The sequence below is a fragment of the Podarcis bocagei genome (genome assembly GCF_964188305.1).
Source record: "Podarcis bocagei genome assembly, chromosome: 1".
NCBI classification, from domain to species: Eukaryota; Metazoa; Chordata; class Lepidosauria; order Squamata; family Lacertidae; genus Podarcis; species Podarcis bocagei.
This window is the reverse complement of record NC_138125.1, coordinates 118,445,015-118,461,094: the sequence shown is the minus strand read 5'-3', so window position 1 is coordinate 118,461,094 and position 16,080 is coordinate 118,445,015. Positions and strand designations below refer to the sequence as shown.

At 40.8% G+C, this 16,080-nt stretch overlaps 1 protein-coding gene across 2 annotated transcripts in view; it reads left to right on the top strand.

Moving 5' to 3' along the window:
* AGPS (alkylglycerone phosphate synthase) overlaps positions 1–16,080 on the top strand; it is an 80,434-nt gene that overhangs the window by 40,070 nt on the left and 24,284 nt on the right. For both annotated transcript variants that reach the window (XM_081171690.1, XM_081171689.1), the window contains exons 2-10: positions 1,857–1,946; positions 4,243–4,333; positions 6,413–6,533; positions 6,658–6,732; positions 8,974–9,045; positions 9,709–9,788; positions 10,944–11,024; positions 14,562–14,687; positions 14,987–15,095. In XM_081171690.1, coding sequence (XP_081027816.1) covers positions 1,857–1,946; positions 4,243–4,333; positions 6,413–6,533; positions 6,658–6,732; positions 8,974–9,045; positions 9,709–9,788; positions 10,944–11,024; positions 14,562–14,687; positions 14,987–15,095 — 845 coding nt within the window. The remainder of the gene's footprint in view (positions 1–1,856; positions 1,947–4,242; positions 4,334–6,412; positions 6,534–6,657; positions 6,733–8,973; positions 9,046–9,708; positions 9,789–10,943; positions 11,025–14,561; positions 14,688–14,986; positions 15,096–16,080) is intronic.

Below are 16,080 nucleotides of genomic sequence, written 5' to 3'. Positions count from 1 at the left end.
GAGAATCAATCCCAGTCAGCCCATCATTTGAAAAATAAGATTTTAAAGCCATTGTGCCCCAAAATGGCAACTAGAAATTTTGTTTTGGCGATTGCAACTTTGGTTTAAGGAGCCATTTGGCACCTAGTTTATATATGAGTTTCTAACACTACTCCCTGACTTAATCTGTATGAAGTGGTAGGGTCTAGAAAAGAAATCCAAATGACAATTGGCATGTAAGAAGCGCACATTTAATGTGGCTGAAAGACACTTTCTAACCTTTTGCGGATGAATGAAGTTGAACACTAGTTACATGGCTTTTTTGTAATATCTGCTTGCTTTGATATGAAGATCTTACAAAAGGATTGCCTGCCTCATTCAAATACATGGAAATATTGCCACCTTGTGGGTGGTGCTTTGTGTGCCATAGCTCCCTCTTTATAACATTTCCTGATAACATCCGTTGTTGGATTGTGAACAAATAATCTTCCCAGACTTTTGATCCTTCTCCCCTGAATGTCTCCTCTCTCAAATGGGGGGGGGGGGAGAGATGCATATGTTGTAAGTTTTGTTGCTTTGTAAAGAAATGAGTAGTGCTCTTTTAAATTTGGCGGCGCAAATCATAAAGCTGTATGTTTTGGATGGAGGAGTGTTTTAGAATTACTTAACATCCTGTTTTAACATGCTGTTCTCACAGTTTGAATTTTTCTAAGCATGGTTCTGTGGAAACATTTTGGGGGTGATTTTCTTAACACTGTCACACCAGATGGGTAGCGCACTTGAGTTTTTGTTTTATTCTTATCAAAGTTAAACCACCAGACACAGTTGCAATTCTAGTTTATTTTAGCTAGGTTAGGATTGCCTTTATTGAACATTTGCTCTAGCAAATTCTCACAACGGGTCTTTCTGCACACCTAAAGGGTGGGAAACTCAGGCTCTGGGGGCAAATGTGGCCCTCAGGGCCTTGGTCTGGCCCTTGAGACTTTTCTAGCCATATTTTTCATCATCCTTGCTTCACACCCGCCTAGAGTGATTTTTCCTTGGCTGGAATGAGTCTGTGCACTTCAATAATGCATTTTGGTTTCCTGGATGGCGGGTGAGAGAGGGTTGTGTGAATTTGTGCAGAAGCTAGTCTACTGTGCATAGGTAAAGTTTATATTCGTTGCTCCACCCACGTGTGCCTGCGGTTTTGCCTGCCCAGAAGGGAATGTAGTCTTCAAACTGAAAGGTTCCTCATCCCTGGCATATACCCAGCACTCTGTTGCAAAGTTAGCCTCGCTTCAGGATACAGATGTTGCATCTACAAATTTCATTCTAGCGTCACCTGTCCCCTTCTTAAGACTCTTCTAAATTGTGGGAGCAAGTTGCTGACAAACAAAAATCTTCCCTTCATTTACAACAATAGCATGTGGTGCTTCACAGTTTCAGCTGTCCTATGTCAACATACCTACACACCTATGTCGTAACTCTGGGAATTTCGTTAAGTAAATCAGGTTCTGGATAATGTCCTCCTTCAGAATGTCGTTAACATAAGCACATAAAGAACATGAAGCATCCTATTCTCAAGAGTGGCATCCAGACCTGTGGGAAACCTTCAAGCCCAAGAGCGCTGTCTCTCCCCATCAGCTTCCAGCAACTGGTGTTCAGAAGCATTGCTGTCATTTTTGGTATACAGAAGCATTAATGTAACAAAAATGAGTGCTTATAAGCAGCTAAGGGGCTACATACAGCTTTGTACATCAGTTATATAATCATGCAAGCCGATGTAATGTTTCGTCAGAATGGACAGTATCTTAGAATTATAACGTTGACAAAAATGAGCAAACAACATAGTGAACTAACAAGTCATATTCTTTTTATCCTCCTTTCCCTTTTAGGCAAGAAGTTTTTAAGTGGAACGGATGGGGTTACAATGACTCAAAATTCATCATCAATAAGAAGGGACAAGCAGAATTCACAGGGAAAAGGTAACATCCTTGTAGATACATAATATTTCTAAGGGATGGGGGGCAGGAGGGATTTAAAAGCACAAAATGGATATTAAATAATAGGTGAAGTAATATCATTGGCTTTTGGGTGGGTTGCCCGTGTCAGGTATGTGGTCTGTTGGTTACCTTTATGTGAATAGTTCATCGGTGGCAGACTAAAGCCAAAGCTGTTACCCTGATTGTTGCGTGGATTTGTAGAAAGGGCGGGGGGATTGGAGTGCCTGTCTGGCCACTTCTACTAGACTGTAGTTTTTTGAGGCTTGGCTTTGTCACCCAGACTCAGATACTCGGGACGTTGTCTGACCCCCGTCCCAGCATAACTCCAATCCCATAGGTAATCTATTCCCTTATGCACATCTGTTGCTTCATCCTACATGAGCCAAGATGCAAGTTGCTGCTGCACTTCCAGCTCCCATCACCCCGGCCACCATGGCCAAAAGTCATGGATGATGAGAGCTGTGCTTCAGTCATGTCTGTAGAGCCACAGGTTAGTTAACTACAAGCGCCAGAGGATTTGTCGGAATCCTGCCCTTATTATGTATACAGATGAGTTAATTATTCTTTATGTGAACGTAAGAGGGACCCTACTGAATCAAACCAAGAGCTCATCTCATCCAACATCCCATTTCGTATAACAGCTGTATAGATGCTTCCAAAAACCCTGTAAGAAAGGCAAGAAGGCAATAACTTTGCCATACTGGTTGCCCTACTTGGCAAGGATGATCACTGAACATGGAGATGCTTTTTTGGCATCAGTTCTCATACCTTTTTTATGAGAGGAGACTTCTCCATGAATTTGTCTAATCATCCTCTATAAAACTACTTAAACCACTGGCTGTTGCCACATCGTAGGGTGGTGACTTTCATCAGTGTTTTCGGTTTGCTAATCCTGAATTCATTTGTCTAATACTTTGCTAAAACCATTTAAGCCACTGGCTGTTGCCAGATCATGCGATGGTGACTTTCATGAGCACGTAAAAGGTGTACTACACATTTTGTGAATCCTGCTATCACCCAATTAATTTCATTGGGTAAACCAAAGGTCTAGTATTATTAGAGACGGCCAAACTTATTTCTATTTACTTGCTTCACAGGTTGCATAACTTTTATCTTTAAAAACTACATCCATGTCTTTTTTTCTGAAATAAAAAGCCACAAATGCTGCAGCTCTTTCGTATAGGAAAGATGCTCTAACCCCTGTTCGCCTTGTCTTCTCTTCCCCAGCTGTAGTCTCCTAGTCATCTTTTCTTCAAAAGAACCTCATGCTGTATTCAAAATTTAGCCACACCACTTCTATTAAAGTACTGCAGTGCTTGGATTCTTCTGTTCTGGAAATACAGTATTTGTAATTCCTCCTGTAGTAAACTTGATGTCAGTTAATATGATGACTTCTAGTTTTTGAAGGAATAACTTCTCTTCAGCTACTGTTTAATTTTTCAGTCTAATTTAGGTGCCTTTCCCTCAGATTAATCCCTGAAAACCTGAAGGAAATAGGCTTCAACTTCTGATCCTTGTATTTGTCCTGTATTTGGCAGCTCTGCACTAATTCTCTTCAGATGCTGTCTTTGGGGCATCCTGAACTGTACACAATATTCTAAAAGTGAGCGTGCCATGAATGATAGCAATTATGGCTTTTTATTTCAGTCCCACTCAGCCATTTTGTTGTTTATTTACCCAGACCAGAGAAATATGTGAGAACTCCTTAATATGCTTCAGACTTTGCTCTGTTAACTACCTTCCCAGGCAACAAGTAGTTTATGTCGCAAATCACCGGATAATTTATGAATAAGTTAAATAGCACTGTTCCTAATACCAAACTTTGTGTTACTACCAAAAACAGCAACCCTACTCTCTGCTCAAGATTTTAATTAACTGCTATCTGTAATAGGGTTCTTGTCACCTACTACTATGTTTTCTTCATCTTTGATGGGCTTTCAGAAAGCATTTGGACAATTCAGAAGTATATAACTGTACAAAATTGGGTGTTTATTTGACTCGGGATTATGAAAGGTTGTTGAGTGATGCTTTCCTTTGCAGAAGCTGTTCTGGGACTTCACCCACAAGGCTGATTCTTCTTTCTGCTTAAGAATGGCTCATATTAAAACTCTTTGCAACTTAGCTGGATAGGCGAGACTGACACATCTATAATTTCCTGGATCCTCAGTCCCATCCTTCCAGAAATTACATACTCTTTGTGTATATTTGAACAAATAAAATACTAGATTTGTACTAGCTTCAGGCTAGAAAGAACTGACTAAAATACTTTCGAATTCAGGTATCGGCTAGGTGGTACGGTGTTGCCTTTTTTAGTAGACTGGATGGAGAAATATATGAGCGGAAGTCTGGAGCATAAAAGTACTTCTAGAGTAAGTATATAAATGAACATCTAATTTGGTATAACTCAGTGTGACTTCTAAGATTCCTTTGCATGCAGTTGGAATAAGGTTTAACCTCTGATCCATCGCCATTGTCCTTTTTGTACTATCTGACATCCGAGAACTTGGGCAGAGGGCTTTCCCAAGCTTGCTACCAATGCCCTGTGGTTTCTTACTATATGGTTCAGTGTGAATCTGTGTCTAAAAATGAAGTACCTTAGTTAATCTGATTTGATTAGGTTTCTTTCCTCTGTAACCTTTCCAAGTAATGTTACATTGCTTCCTTTTTGACACAGGTTGAAAATCCTTTTCTTTCAACAGACTTTTAGTGTTTTGCTTCTGTATTTTATATTTTTATTTTTTTATCTATTTTTTATAATGTTACGATTTACTAGTTCTCAGTTGCTCTGTGGATAAAAAAGCTGGGATAAATATTGAATAGCTAACATACTAATACTATGTTTCTGCAAGGTTTCTTGGTCACTAATTGTTTAGTCATTTGATCAGTACCTTTACATCTGCCCTCCAGATACTTGGCCAATTAAGTGATCAAATATAGATGGGCAGGTACACTTTTAAGTTAATAAAATTCCAGCACAGGTACCTGCTAATTCCAGATGCCCTAGTTAGCTGTGAAGCATTGAAATTGTTCCCTGTACCACTGGTCTCCATCATTTTTAGCAAGTGTGCCACAAGTCAAGTCCAAAATGAATGTGCTTTTACTTTGTCCTTTTACTTTGGGACAGTTTGACTCAGCTAGCATGGGGGGAGGCAGAGAAGTCCCCTCCATGCCATAGCTGGGATACAGGCACCACCTACTCTTGTCCACAAGTGCCACAAACCACGCATGCAACAGGTTAGCAATTTTATTACCGAAGGTGAGGACGTATTTATTTTTAGCTAGTAACATTGGCACAAATTTAAATGTATATTAAATCTCCTACAAGAGATTGGATTGTAAAGCATGCTTTTAAATCCAGGGGAAAGTGTGTCCTGGTTGTCAGATGGAAGTTTGGGAAGCAAGCTGACATGATACAACTTGGTTGCTGTTGAGGTATAATCCTGCCCCACTGCTTTGCCTGCATTCTTACGCTAAACTGCATTTCTACGTATTGCCGTAGAACTTGTTTAGAATAATTGCTTTGCAGTGCGATTGTTAAAGCATTTGGGGCAAACCTAAATGGAGAAGTAGATGTCTTTCCCAAGGAGGAGAATGTAATAAAGTATAGCCTGAGCTAAGGATCTCCTAAAAAGGACTTGCATTTCTACTAGAGTTAAATGGAAGTGAGTTGGATAAATACAATTAAAACTTTCAGTTCTTAGAGCCTTTACTTTCCATTCATTAAGTGTAATCTACTTCAGACCAATATTTTAGAGGTCAATGATACTTGACGGCTAGAGTAGAAGCACCATGCGGAAGAATATCCCTTTTTCAGTAGAAATCTGTCTGATGCTAGTGCCTCCCAGGCAGGCAGAAATGAAGCAGGGAGAAAGCAAGTGAGATAGACATGGCACCCTCCTTTTCTTTGAACACCATTGGTTTGGGCAACCCAGGTGTTGACACAGGTAGCAGAAAATAAAAGTCCTTTGAAATATAACAGTGATGTTGAATGAGCTGAGCGTTGACCACAAGAAAGGTAAAGGGTTTTACCCAATTTCAACACCAGTAAATGGGTTTGAGTCATACTTTACCTTTGGTTTGTCCTTCCTGCACCTTCCCTAGGACTATTTAAAACCTTTGTGACCCGAGGAATGGCTGAAACAAGGAAGGCCAGGCCAGGAAGCTATTGCCATCAGCTTCCAGTCAGCTTAAGAAGACTGCATTCTCTAGCACCTTTTGGTGTTAGTATTTCAAAACTGTGTATCGCCCTGGCTGCCTTGTTAGAAAGGTGCTATATAAGTGCAATAATACAGAGAAATAAATAGTTTGAAAGGGGACAACACAAAAACAAATTGGTTTCCCAAGAGCTTGGCATTTCTCTTCTTGTAGAAGTACCTTGCCTCTCTGCGAGAGTTGATTCTTCTGAATATGTGTGCTGAGCACAGCTGTGTTTTTCTTTTACATTGAAGGCATCCTTGAATCTTAGTGATGTGCCTCCTTCTGTTGCAAATGAAGAATTTATCAAAGACCTCCAAGCTGCTAAAATATCATATACCCAAGAAGCAGAAGCTAGGATATTCAGAGCTCATGGTAAGAACACACACACACACACACACACACACACACACACACACACACGTGCATTTTAACTGTATGTTTATTTTTTAACTTGACATCTTTGTAAACATCGCGCCCCCCCCCTTTTGTACTTTAGGTCATTGCTTACATGAACTATATAAGCTCAGGGAAGGAATGTTTCAACGAGTTCCTGATGTAGTTGCATGGCCAGGTAAGCCCTTTAGAATGTTTTTCTTATTCTTCAAAGGCTTTCCCCCACCCTGAAGTGCAATATAGCAAAATACAAATCTGGGGGCGGGGGATGAACTTGATATTGGAAAGCACTTGCAGATGTTGGCAGAGGACAGAATCTCATCCAGTACTTGGTCCAGGAATGTTGTTTGGAAGTCTGCCAAGAATGCTGCTTATGCAGCCTGGTGAAAAAGCCTTTGCAAAACATAGGCTCTGCTTTACTTGTTTGGTCACTTTCCTCCAAAGTGAAAGAAAACCGTGTCAAAATTTGAAAGGTAGATGCAACATGGGCACAGGATCCAAACATACAAATGCGTGAAAGACTTGGAAGCTTTTTTCAGTGTGTGCAAACCTTTAATTTTCTGAAGATGAAATAAAGTTCTGATATGGTAAGCTTTCAACCAGATTTTCACGGGCAACGGGTTCTTGCTAAAGAAAGAAACCTGAGCCATGCTAGCAATTTCAAGAACACGTAATTTGCTGTTCAGAATGCATTACATTGGTTCTTGTTTACAGTTTCTGTGATTTACTGGCCTTTACCCAGCTGGCTCCTTCCAGCTGTGCAACTTAGATGCTGGGAAGACTTGGCTCAGTAGCCTTTATTTTTATTTCTAGTTGTTAATACCAGAATATTTGCTGGGGTGCTTTCTGAGCATTTTCCAGAGAAACCAAAGCTGCTTCATTTATGCTCCATTGAAACCAACATAGCAAGTTAGTCGAAACCAACTGGAGAGTTTCATGACCCACTTTAGATGGATTCAGGCCACTGCTCTAAATCAAGACATGGACACCTTTCCTATTGACTGTTCTTGCTAGTTTATTTTCAACTTGTTTCAAACTAGCAGAAATATATAGGGAGGAATGTAGCGCTATGTAAGCTTTTCAGATTTCCAGGCAAAATAATCCCCTCTCTCCTTGCCCCCTCATTCTGGGGGTTCTCATGACCTCTCCAGAGCCAGTGGAGTCCTTGTGCAAGCGCCTGCTCCTGGGATGATTCATTGGTTGGATCTAGCCCATACTTCGTTGTCTGTAGGATATACCGTATTTTTCCGTGTATTGGACAAGGTTTTTTGACTCAAAAACCACGTCAAAAAACTTGGGTCATCCAATACACGGATAGTGGCATGGCTGGGGGCGATGGGGGAGAGTACAGTACTTATTTGCACCTCCATCTCATAACACTTGGTGCATCCATAACTACTTCAAGCACTAGAGTTTTTACCAGCTTGGGCTGGTGCACCAACAATGTCCCTTCCTCCAGAAGCTGAATCTGGCCAGGGTTGCTTTTCAGTAACCTCCAGACCGGAGTACTATAAAGCACTTAACACCAGGCTGGCCTTGAAAAGCTTTTGGAAGCTTCAGTTAGTGCAGATTCCTGCCACCAGATGGACTAACATCCACCAACAATCAGAGCATATTACAGAGTGGGACCAGACCAAGTTGCCCATTGATTTTTGGTCTTGAATGCTGATTCTTGCTGCTTGAATGCCCTGTTGGGGACTGGAATATCTTATAGAATGCCTTTCCTTTGTGCACTCTGTTCAGTGTCTGAGGTCCTGCCTTGCAATCCCTCACCAAAGTTCATGCAGTTTTTGCTAGAAGCAGGCGTTTTTCAGTTGTGGCATCAACCTTACGGAATGACTTTTCCAGAAGAACCCATGATGCACTATCATCTTGGACCTTCAGGTGCCAAGTTGAAGCCTGACTTTGTAGAAAGGCTTTTGGCTGGCTGTTGGTTTTACTTTCCTCCTGTGTTACTTCTATTTTCACGGGCTTGCTTTTTTGAGCATCTGCTAAATCTGTAATTTGCTGTTACTTGAATTGTAATTTTGTTGTGAGGCTCTTTTTGATAGTTTTAGCTTTTTGTGTTTTGTTTTGTTTTTAAAAAAGGCAAAGTGTAAGCAACTTTGGTTCAATGTTTAAGAGGAACATGTGAAAAATTCAGAACCAAATAGATGATCTGGGCTCAATCCATTTTTGCCAGCCAGTATTGCATATAGTTCTTCCCTGAGTCCCAATATTGGTGGTGCAGAGACTCCTTTTCATCTCATAGTGAAAGTGTCCAAAACACTGAGACTTCACTTCCTTAACTCTAGTATAGTTGTGGCCTCTGACATCAATGTAACAGCAAGCCACTGTGAAATACTTTAGTACATTTAAATTTTAACAGAGATCACTGTCTTAATATATGTTAATTCTCTATTTATACTTCTGTTTATAGAGTGCCATGATGATGTGGTTAAAATTGTGGAAATAGCCTGCAAGCATAACGTTTGTATTATACCATATGGTGGTAAGTTACATAGCAATTTTATGCCTTAAGGAGAATAATTGTCTTGTTTTCAGTGGCCAGAATCCAAAGTGCTGCTTCAGATATAGCTAATGGCTTTTGTATGCCCAGTGGGATTTATTTTTATATTTTTATGTTTATTTTGAAGAGGAGACTCCCTTGCTATGTTGCCTTTTGCTTGAGGAAGCCTCCTCCCAAGTTCAAATGTAGCACTGTTTATTATTTTTAAAATGATTTGAGCCCCATAGTTAAGTACAGTGGTGCCCCGCAAGACGAATGCCTCGCAAGACAAAAAACTCGCTAGACGAAAGGGTTTTGCGGTTTTTGAGCTGCTTCGCAAGACAAATTTCCCTATGGGCTTGCTTCGCAAGACGAAAACGTCTTGCAAGTTTGTTTCCTTTTTCTTAACACCGTTAATACAGTTGCGACTTGACTTCGAGGAGCAACTCATAGAACGCGGTGTGGTAGCCTTTTTTGAGGTTTTTGGTGATTTTTGAAGCTTTTCCAAAACTTTTCCGACACTGTGCTTCGCAAGATGAAAAATTTGCTAGACGAAAAAACTCGCGGAACGAATTAATTTTGTCTTGCGAGGCACCACTGTATCTGAGAACTAGCACGAAGGCATGTGAACGAAAAATAACGTCAATGCGTTTCTTGTATCTGCAGGAGGAACAAATGTTTCTAATGGTCTTGAGTGTCCTGCTGAGGAGAAAAGAACGATTGTTTCATTGGACACCTCACAAATGGTATGTGGAAAAAGCATTTTCAGGCAAAACTGTGTAGAATGTCAGATTGTAAAAAGTATTTCAAATACCAAAAACATAACTTAAGCTGACTTCCCTCACATGGTAACAAAGACTGTGGGGAAGGTGACAATGGACATCTTTATAAGGCCTTGGCTATTTTTGGTTCCTATCCAAAAAGTTAAGTATTTTGTAGGATCAGCATGCTTGGTAGCAGAGTGAAGATTTTGAGCCTGGCTTTCTCAAGTCCCAAGCCCAGCACTCTAAGCATTATGTCACATTGGCTGTCTGTTGGGAGCATAAAGACTGCCACTGGGTTAGATAGCTAATTGATTTCATAAAGCATGAAATAGAGCTTTCAGCTTTCGAATAACTTAACAGGTAAGTTTGGAGGGGGTGGGAAGAAACACTGTGGTCCTTCTGTATACAATGCAAGGTCAACCATCTTTATTTCAGTGAATTCGTGCAGCATAAAGATGTCATTACTGATCATCAGTTTGTCCAGAATCCTTTCTCTTAAAACTTCTGTATAATATCCCCTTCTGGTTTGCGCATAGCGTGGAGCACTGCATGGCGTGGTGTTTGCCATACTTGCCCAATCCCAGTTCATAGTGCAACACTCAAGTAACTAGGGCGAGGTGCCCCAGTAGAAAACAGGATAAGGTTCAGCAATTAATATCTGAAGTAGGCACAAGCACATCTTTTTCCTTTTTAAAAAATCTAGCCTCTAGCAGGATTAAGGGGGAAAAAATCACCTGTTAATCTTCTTGTATCCTTTACTACTCTGAATACTTCATCTGCAAACAATTTGCTAAGACCATATTGATTGCATTGGTAAATTGATGCATAGTTCTTATATGAATCCATGGGCCTCAGTTCCCTGTGGATATTTTTGCTTTAGGCTATTGGGCCTACATCATTACAATTTTAGTTCCTGTGTGAAACAGTAATAGTTCAGACAGGCAAAAAATATGTATGTTTACACCTTCCCATTTCCAGCCCCTGAAGGCACAATCCTATACATGTCTGCTTGGAAGTAAACCCTATTGTGTTTAATGGGACTTACTTTCAGGTAAGCGTGTGGAATTGGCTAAACGCTGTTGATTTTGTCAACTGTCAAATTGTTTCACAAGTCTTACTTTGGTTTCTTTGTAATAGAACAGGATTCACTGGATAGATGAGAAAAATTTAACCGCTCATGTTGAAGCTGGCATTGTTGGACAAGACTTGGAAAGACAGGTATCTTACTCCTTTGAAAATTACTTTCGGTTTTTACATTGCCAAATGTACTGTGTATATTTTCCAGGTTATTGAGTCAGCTCTGTCTTAATCATTATACCGGTTCGTGTCTTGCAGACATGACCGCGCCAGGGTAGATGTTGCTGAGATAGTAGTGTGAACATGCTGGGAAAATGAGCTTGGGAGAGCACGTCTTTGTTTGAGACTTGGTCCTGCCACGTGGTGCCTCAAATCTTCCTGATGTGGCGCATGTGGAAGGCATTGAGGCATCGCTCCTGACAGGTGTAAGTTTCCCTTGGCTCACTGCCAGAAAGCAGCATGCCCAACACACAAGCCTGGTGGGACTTCATCTTGGGATTGGTTGTTAGCATCACATTCTCCCAGATGCTTTTGGAGAGGTGAGCCACTGCTGTAGCTGCCTTGCCAGTACACCTATCCAGCTTGGTGTTGATGGAGAGGTTGCTGGTTATGGTGGAGCCCAGGTAGACAAAACCGCCTACCACCTCAAGCATGTGGTCACCAGTGGAGTGCAGGCGACATCCTGACCCAGGATGTTGGCTGTCATCAGGCTGGTGGTAAGGTTGAACTCTATTCAGGCTGGGACAAAATGGTTGGTGAGACTCCGTAGAGCTTCCTGAGAGTGTGTTGTCGAGGCTGTTACAAAAAAACCCCTCATAGATAAGGACCCGCTTTCGTTTTGGTGTGGAGGCATGCCAGGTTGAATAGAGCCCTGACGCTCCATGAATAGATGTACACAGTCTTCAGTTGAGCTGAAGGCATATGAGAGCTACAGGGAGAAGAATATGTCAAAGAAAGTTGGGGCAAGAATACAGCCCTGTTTCACATCGCTCTTAAAGGGAAGGTGTCAAAGGATTGCTGTAGATCAGGGTTTCCCAAACTTGGTTCTCCAGCGGATTTTGGACTACAACTCCCATCATCCCCAGCTAGCAGGACCAGTGGTCAGGGATGATGGGAATTGTAGTCCAGAAACACATTTGGGGAGCACTGCTGTGGAACTTGTCTAAAAGCATTCTCAAGTCCTACATACTTTAAAATATGTTTGAATCGTTAAGTTTTTAATATGTAACGCTGTACTGTTTTTAACACTGATTGGGAGCCGCCCAGAGTGGCTGGGGAAACTCAGCCAGATGGGCGGGGTATAAATAATAAATTATTATTATTATTATTACTTGCGATACTTAGTTATAGACTTTCTGTAGACGAGTGGTCCTCCTTTAAAAGGGTTCTGTAGCTTTTTCCAAAGAAATGATTTTTGTTGCAAACTACGAACACAGCACTTTCTGATGAGATGGCCTTTCATACTTTTTATTTTTATATCCTCTTACTGTTTGATGTAGTATTTTAACCTTTCCAGAGCTGTAGCTTTTTTTAAAAAAGGTTAGAATTAAAATGCACAGAGCATATTCTCTTAATTTAAATGACATTTTTCCAGGCTAGTAACTTCGGATGTTTCACTAACTGTTCCATTCTTGAAATGCCACAGACTCTTGTCCCACTAGAATAAGGCATAATAGCTTCTTTTGCTGCAGCTTTTTTTCTTTAAAACCAAAGCAATTCCTGCCATTTCTCTTGGAGGGGGGCTTCTTCTGGATCAGAAAGATTGTTACTCAGTGTATATTTTTATATAATCAGAACATATTCACAGCACTTTGGTCAACATATGAAGCATGTTCAAGAGTACATACTCAAGTATTGTGAGTGGGTCATGTGGTCCTGTAGGTGTTCCTCTGCAGAAATATGTGTTCTTGTTCAAAAGAATTTGCATAGCAAGGGAATTTGACATTTGACAGTGTTAATCCACAGAAGCTCCAGCAGTGCCTATGCTTGCAATCTGTCCAGAGGATGCTAGGGGTTTGGAGTGGTTTTTATTTTATTTTTTAAAGCTTACGTTTCATATTTCTAATAATAAATTCATATACCCTGCTAGTGATTTCAACATAACCCTCATATAATGTGGCTGTTTGGAGGGGATGCTTCTTTCTTTATGTTTTATGAGAGGGCAGTATATAGTATACATTTATAAGTAAAACTGTGCTAGCACACAGTCTTGCGGTTTACATTTTAAGAGCTCAAGACTTGCTGTATTATCAGATCTTTAAGATAGGGAATGCCAATCCCCGCATCATTGAAATGTCATGGTGACCATACTGTAGCATGTAATAAAGCAGAAGAAATTGGCAGACATATATATATTGCGTTTAAGCAATTCCAGACGCAGAGCAGCAACACTGCATGCGTGGACTTGCTCTTCCTCTCCTCACTCCTGCACCCTGAAAATCTGCTCCATACTGTCCCCACAATACTCCAGAGCAGATTATTTAGGGGGTACAGTGTGTGATGCAATTTAACTAATGGTGTGTTCTGGTGGAGGGACACAATTGCATATTACTCTTATTATTATTTTACTAATAGAAGTTGTACCAGAAAACACTTGGGAGCTATTCCACCCCATAGGGCATTCTTGAATAATCCATCTCTCTCATGTTTTCAGCACATAATGTGGTTTCAAACGCAAGCCCATGTGACCAGTTCCTGTGCCAGTTGACATAAAAGACTGTGCTGCTGAGCAGTTTCATTGGGAGAGCTTTGGGGGGTCAATGTATAAAGGCGTTTCATTCCATTTTTGAGGCAGTGCAGATGGCAAAGCCCAACTAATAAAGAAAAATGAAACCAGTGACAAATGTGTAGAAATTCTTCATCTGCATAGCAAATATACTGTAGTATTGCACATAGAAATCCCAGCCAGATGGTTGTATATTAAGTTGCCTCTTCTTGAACGAATGGAATATAATTGGTTGCTCAGGACTTCTACAGACCCAGCTGCATATTACCAGAACCATAACTAAGTGCTTGCTGTATTGTCTTTTAAGTGAAATCTTTTGAGCTGTAGTCTTCAAGCTAAAATTGTGTCATGTCGAATGTTCTTAATAAGGGATCAGATTAAGGTTTTTTGAACTGTGGGAATAAATGAGGCAAAGCTAACAGCTACGTTTAATACATGCTACTGAGACCTGGGTCCAGTTCATACAATAATCTTTGGCTATTTTTCACCCTCTTCTGATTGTGTATTCATGGGCACAGTACAACATCAGCTTGAGGTATGTGGCTTTGCAACTGTTTTTGCAATAAGGGTGGTGTTAAAAGTGCTGCCATGATAGAATCGTAGAGTTGGAAGGGACTTGGAACAGTAATCTAGTCCAGCTGCCCCCCCCCCCCGCAAACGATGCAGCAATCACAGCTAATGCAAACGAATTGTCTCATTGGTGAATCGTCTGTGTACTTCTGGGTGATTGTATACCAGAGGGTGATAATGTGGAGAAAATCTGGTAGGCAAAAAGTACGGTTCTGTTTGGAGTAATCATGTTAATGAAAGCAGATTTTATTTTATTCGTGCAAAACAGCGGGCTTTCCTGCCCGTCTCTGGAAAGACACGCATCTACAAAACCAAATTCTGGAGTTCATATCCTTAGAAAGCTGTCCATTACACAAATGCTGTCTTCTTTTTCACGTGTTTAGCTGGGTGAAAGCGGTTACTGTATGGGCCACGAACCAGATTCAATGGAATTCAGTACACTTGGAGGCTGGGTGGCAACGCGGGCATCAGGCATGAAGAAAAACATTTACGGAAACATTGAAGACCTGGTAATAATCCCCCCCCGCCCCGCCCAGCAAATGATCTCATTACTGTTCATCGGTGTTTGATGCTTGTTCTAGTCTTTTTGTCAGTTAGTGGAAACTTAGGTTGTTCTGAAATTCCAAAGATAGTTTTTTTTAAAAAACAACAACCCAGTCTAGTCTTAGAGAGGCAAAGTTGAATATTAAATGTTTTGATCAATAGTGGTATATTTGGGTTTAGGCTAATGATGGTTTTGGTATGCTCACATGCTTTTGTATGTTTCAATTCGTATGTAATTTTTAGGCAAATATATTTTATTATACAGGTGGTTCATATAAAAATGGTAACCCCAAGAGGTGTGATACAGAAAAGCTGTCAAGTACCGCGTATGTCAACAGGACCTGACATCCATCATTTCATTTTAGGATCTGAAGGTATGCATCAAAATAGAATTGCAGTTTTTGTGTGTAGTTGTTTTGAGCCACAACTCCTCTCATCCCTGACCATTGGCCATGCAGGCTGCAGCTAATGGAAGGAGTCCAAAACAACTGGAAGACATTGGATTTGAAAGGGCTTATTCCTTTTGCCATAAAGAGTAAGATTTCTACGGTTGATGCCGTTAGATGCAGTGCAATTTCAACACAGTACATATAGCTGTAGACCTATTTTGGTGTGATGTAATAATTTGTACTGCTAAGGAAGAGGCTGGTGCCTTTTTCCTGGAGCAGTGCCAGATTAGTAATGCCTCTTGCTTAACGCTAACTCTCCTGCATCTTAGACTGTATTTCTAAACACACTACAGTGGTACCTCAGGTTACATACACTTCAGGTTACATACGTTTCAGGTTACAGACTCCGGTAACCCAGAAACAGTACCTCAGGTTAAGAACTTTACCTCAGGATGAGAACAGAAATCACACGGTGGCATTGGGAGGCCCCATTAGCTAAAGTGGTGCTTCAGGTTAAGAACAGTTTCAGGTTAAGAATGGGCCTCCGGAACGAATTAAGTACTTAACCCGAGGTACTACTGTATTGAGTAAGCCCCACTAAGCACAGTGGAACTCTGAGTAAGCATATCTAGGGTGCTTTTTGCTTTAGCCACTCCTCTTAAAAGTCATTATAGCTTGGATTTTCTGATCATAGAAACTCTGTGTTCTATGTAAGGTGCAAAAACTAAAACAAATGGAACATTACAGCATTTTGTAACAAGGTAGCCCTGTGTATGCAATAGGTAAAAGGTGAAACACCCCTGGATGGTTAATTCCAGCCAAATTCGACCGTGGTGTCCGGTGGTGATCTCTGCTTTCAGGCCAATGGAGCTAGCATTTGTCCACAGACAGCTTTTCTGGGTCATGTGGCCAGCATGACTCAACCACTTTTGGCACAACGGGACTCCATGACTAAAGCTAGAGCACATGG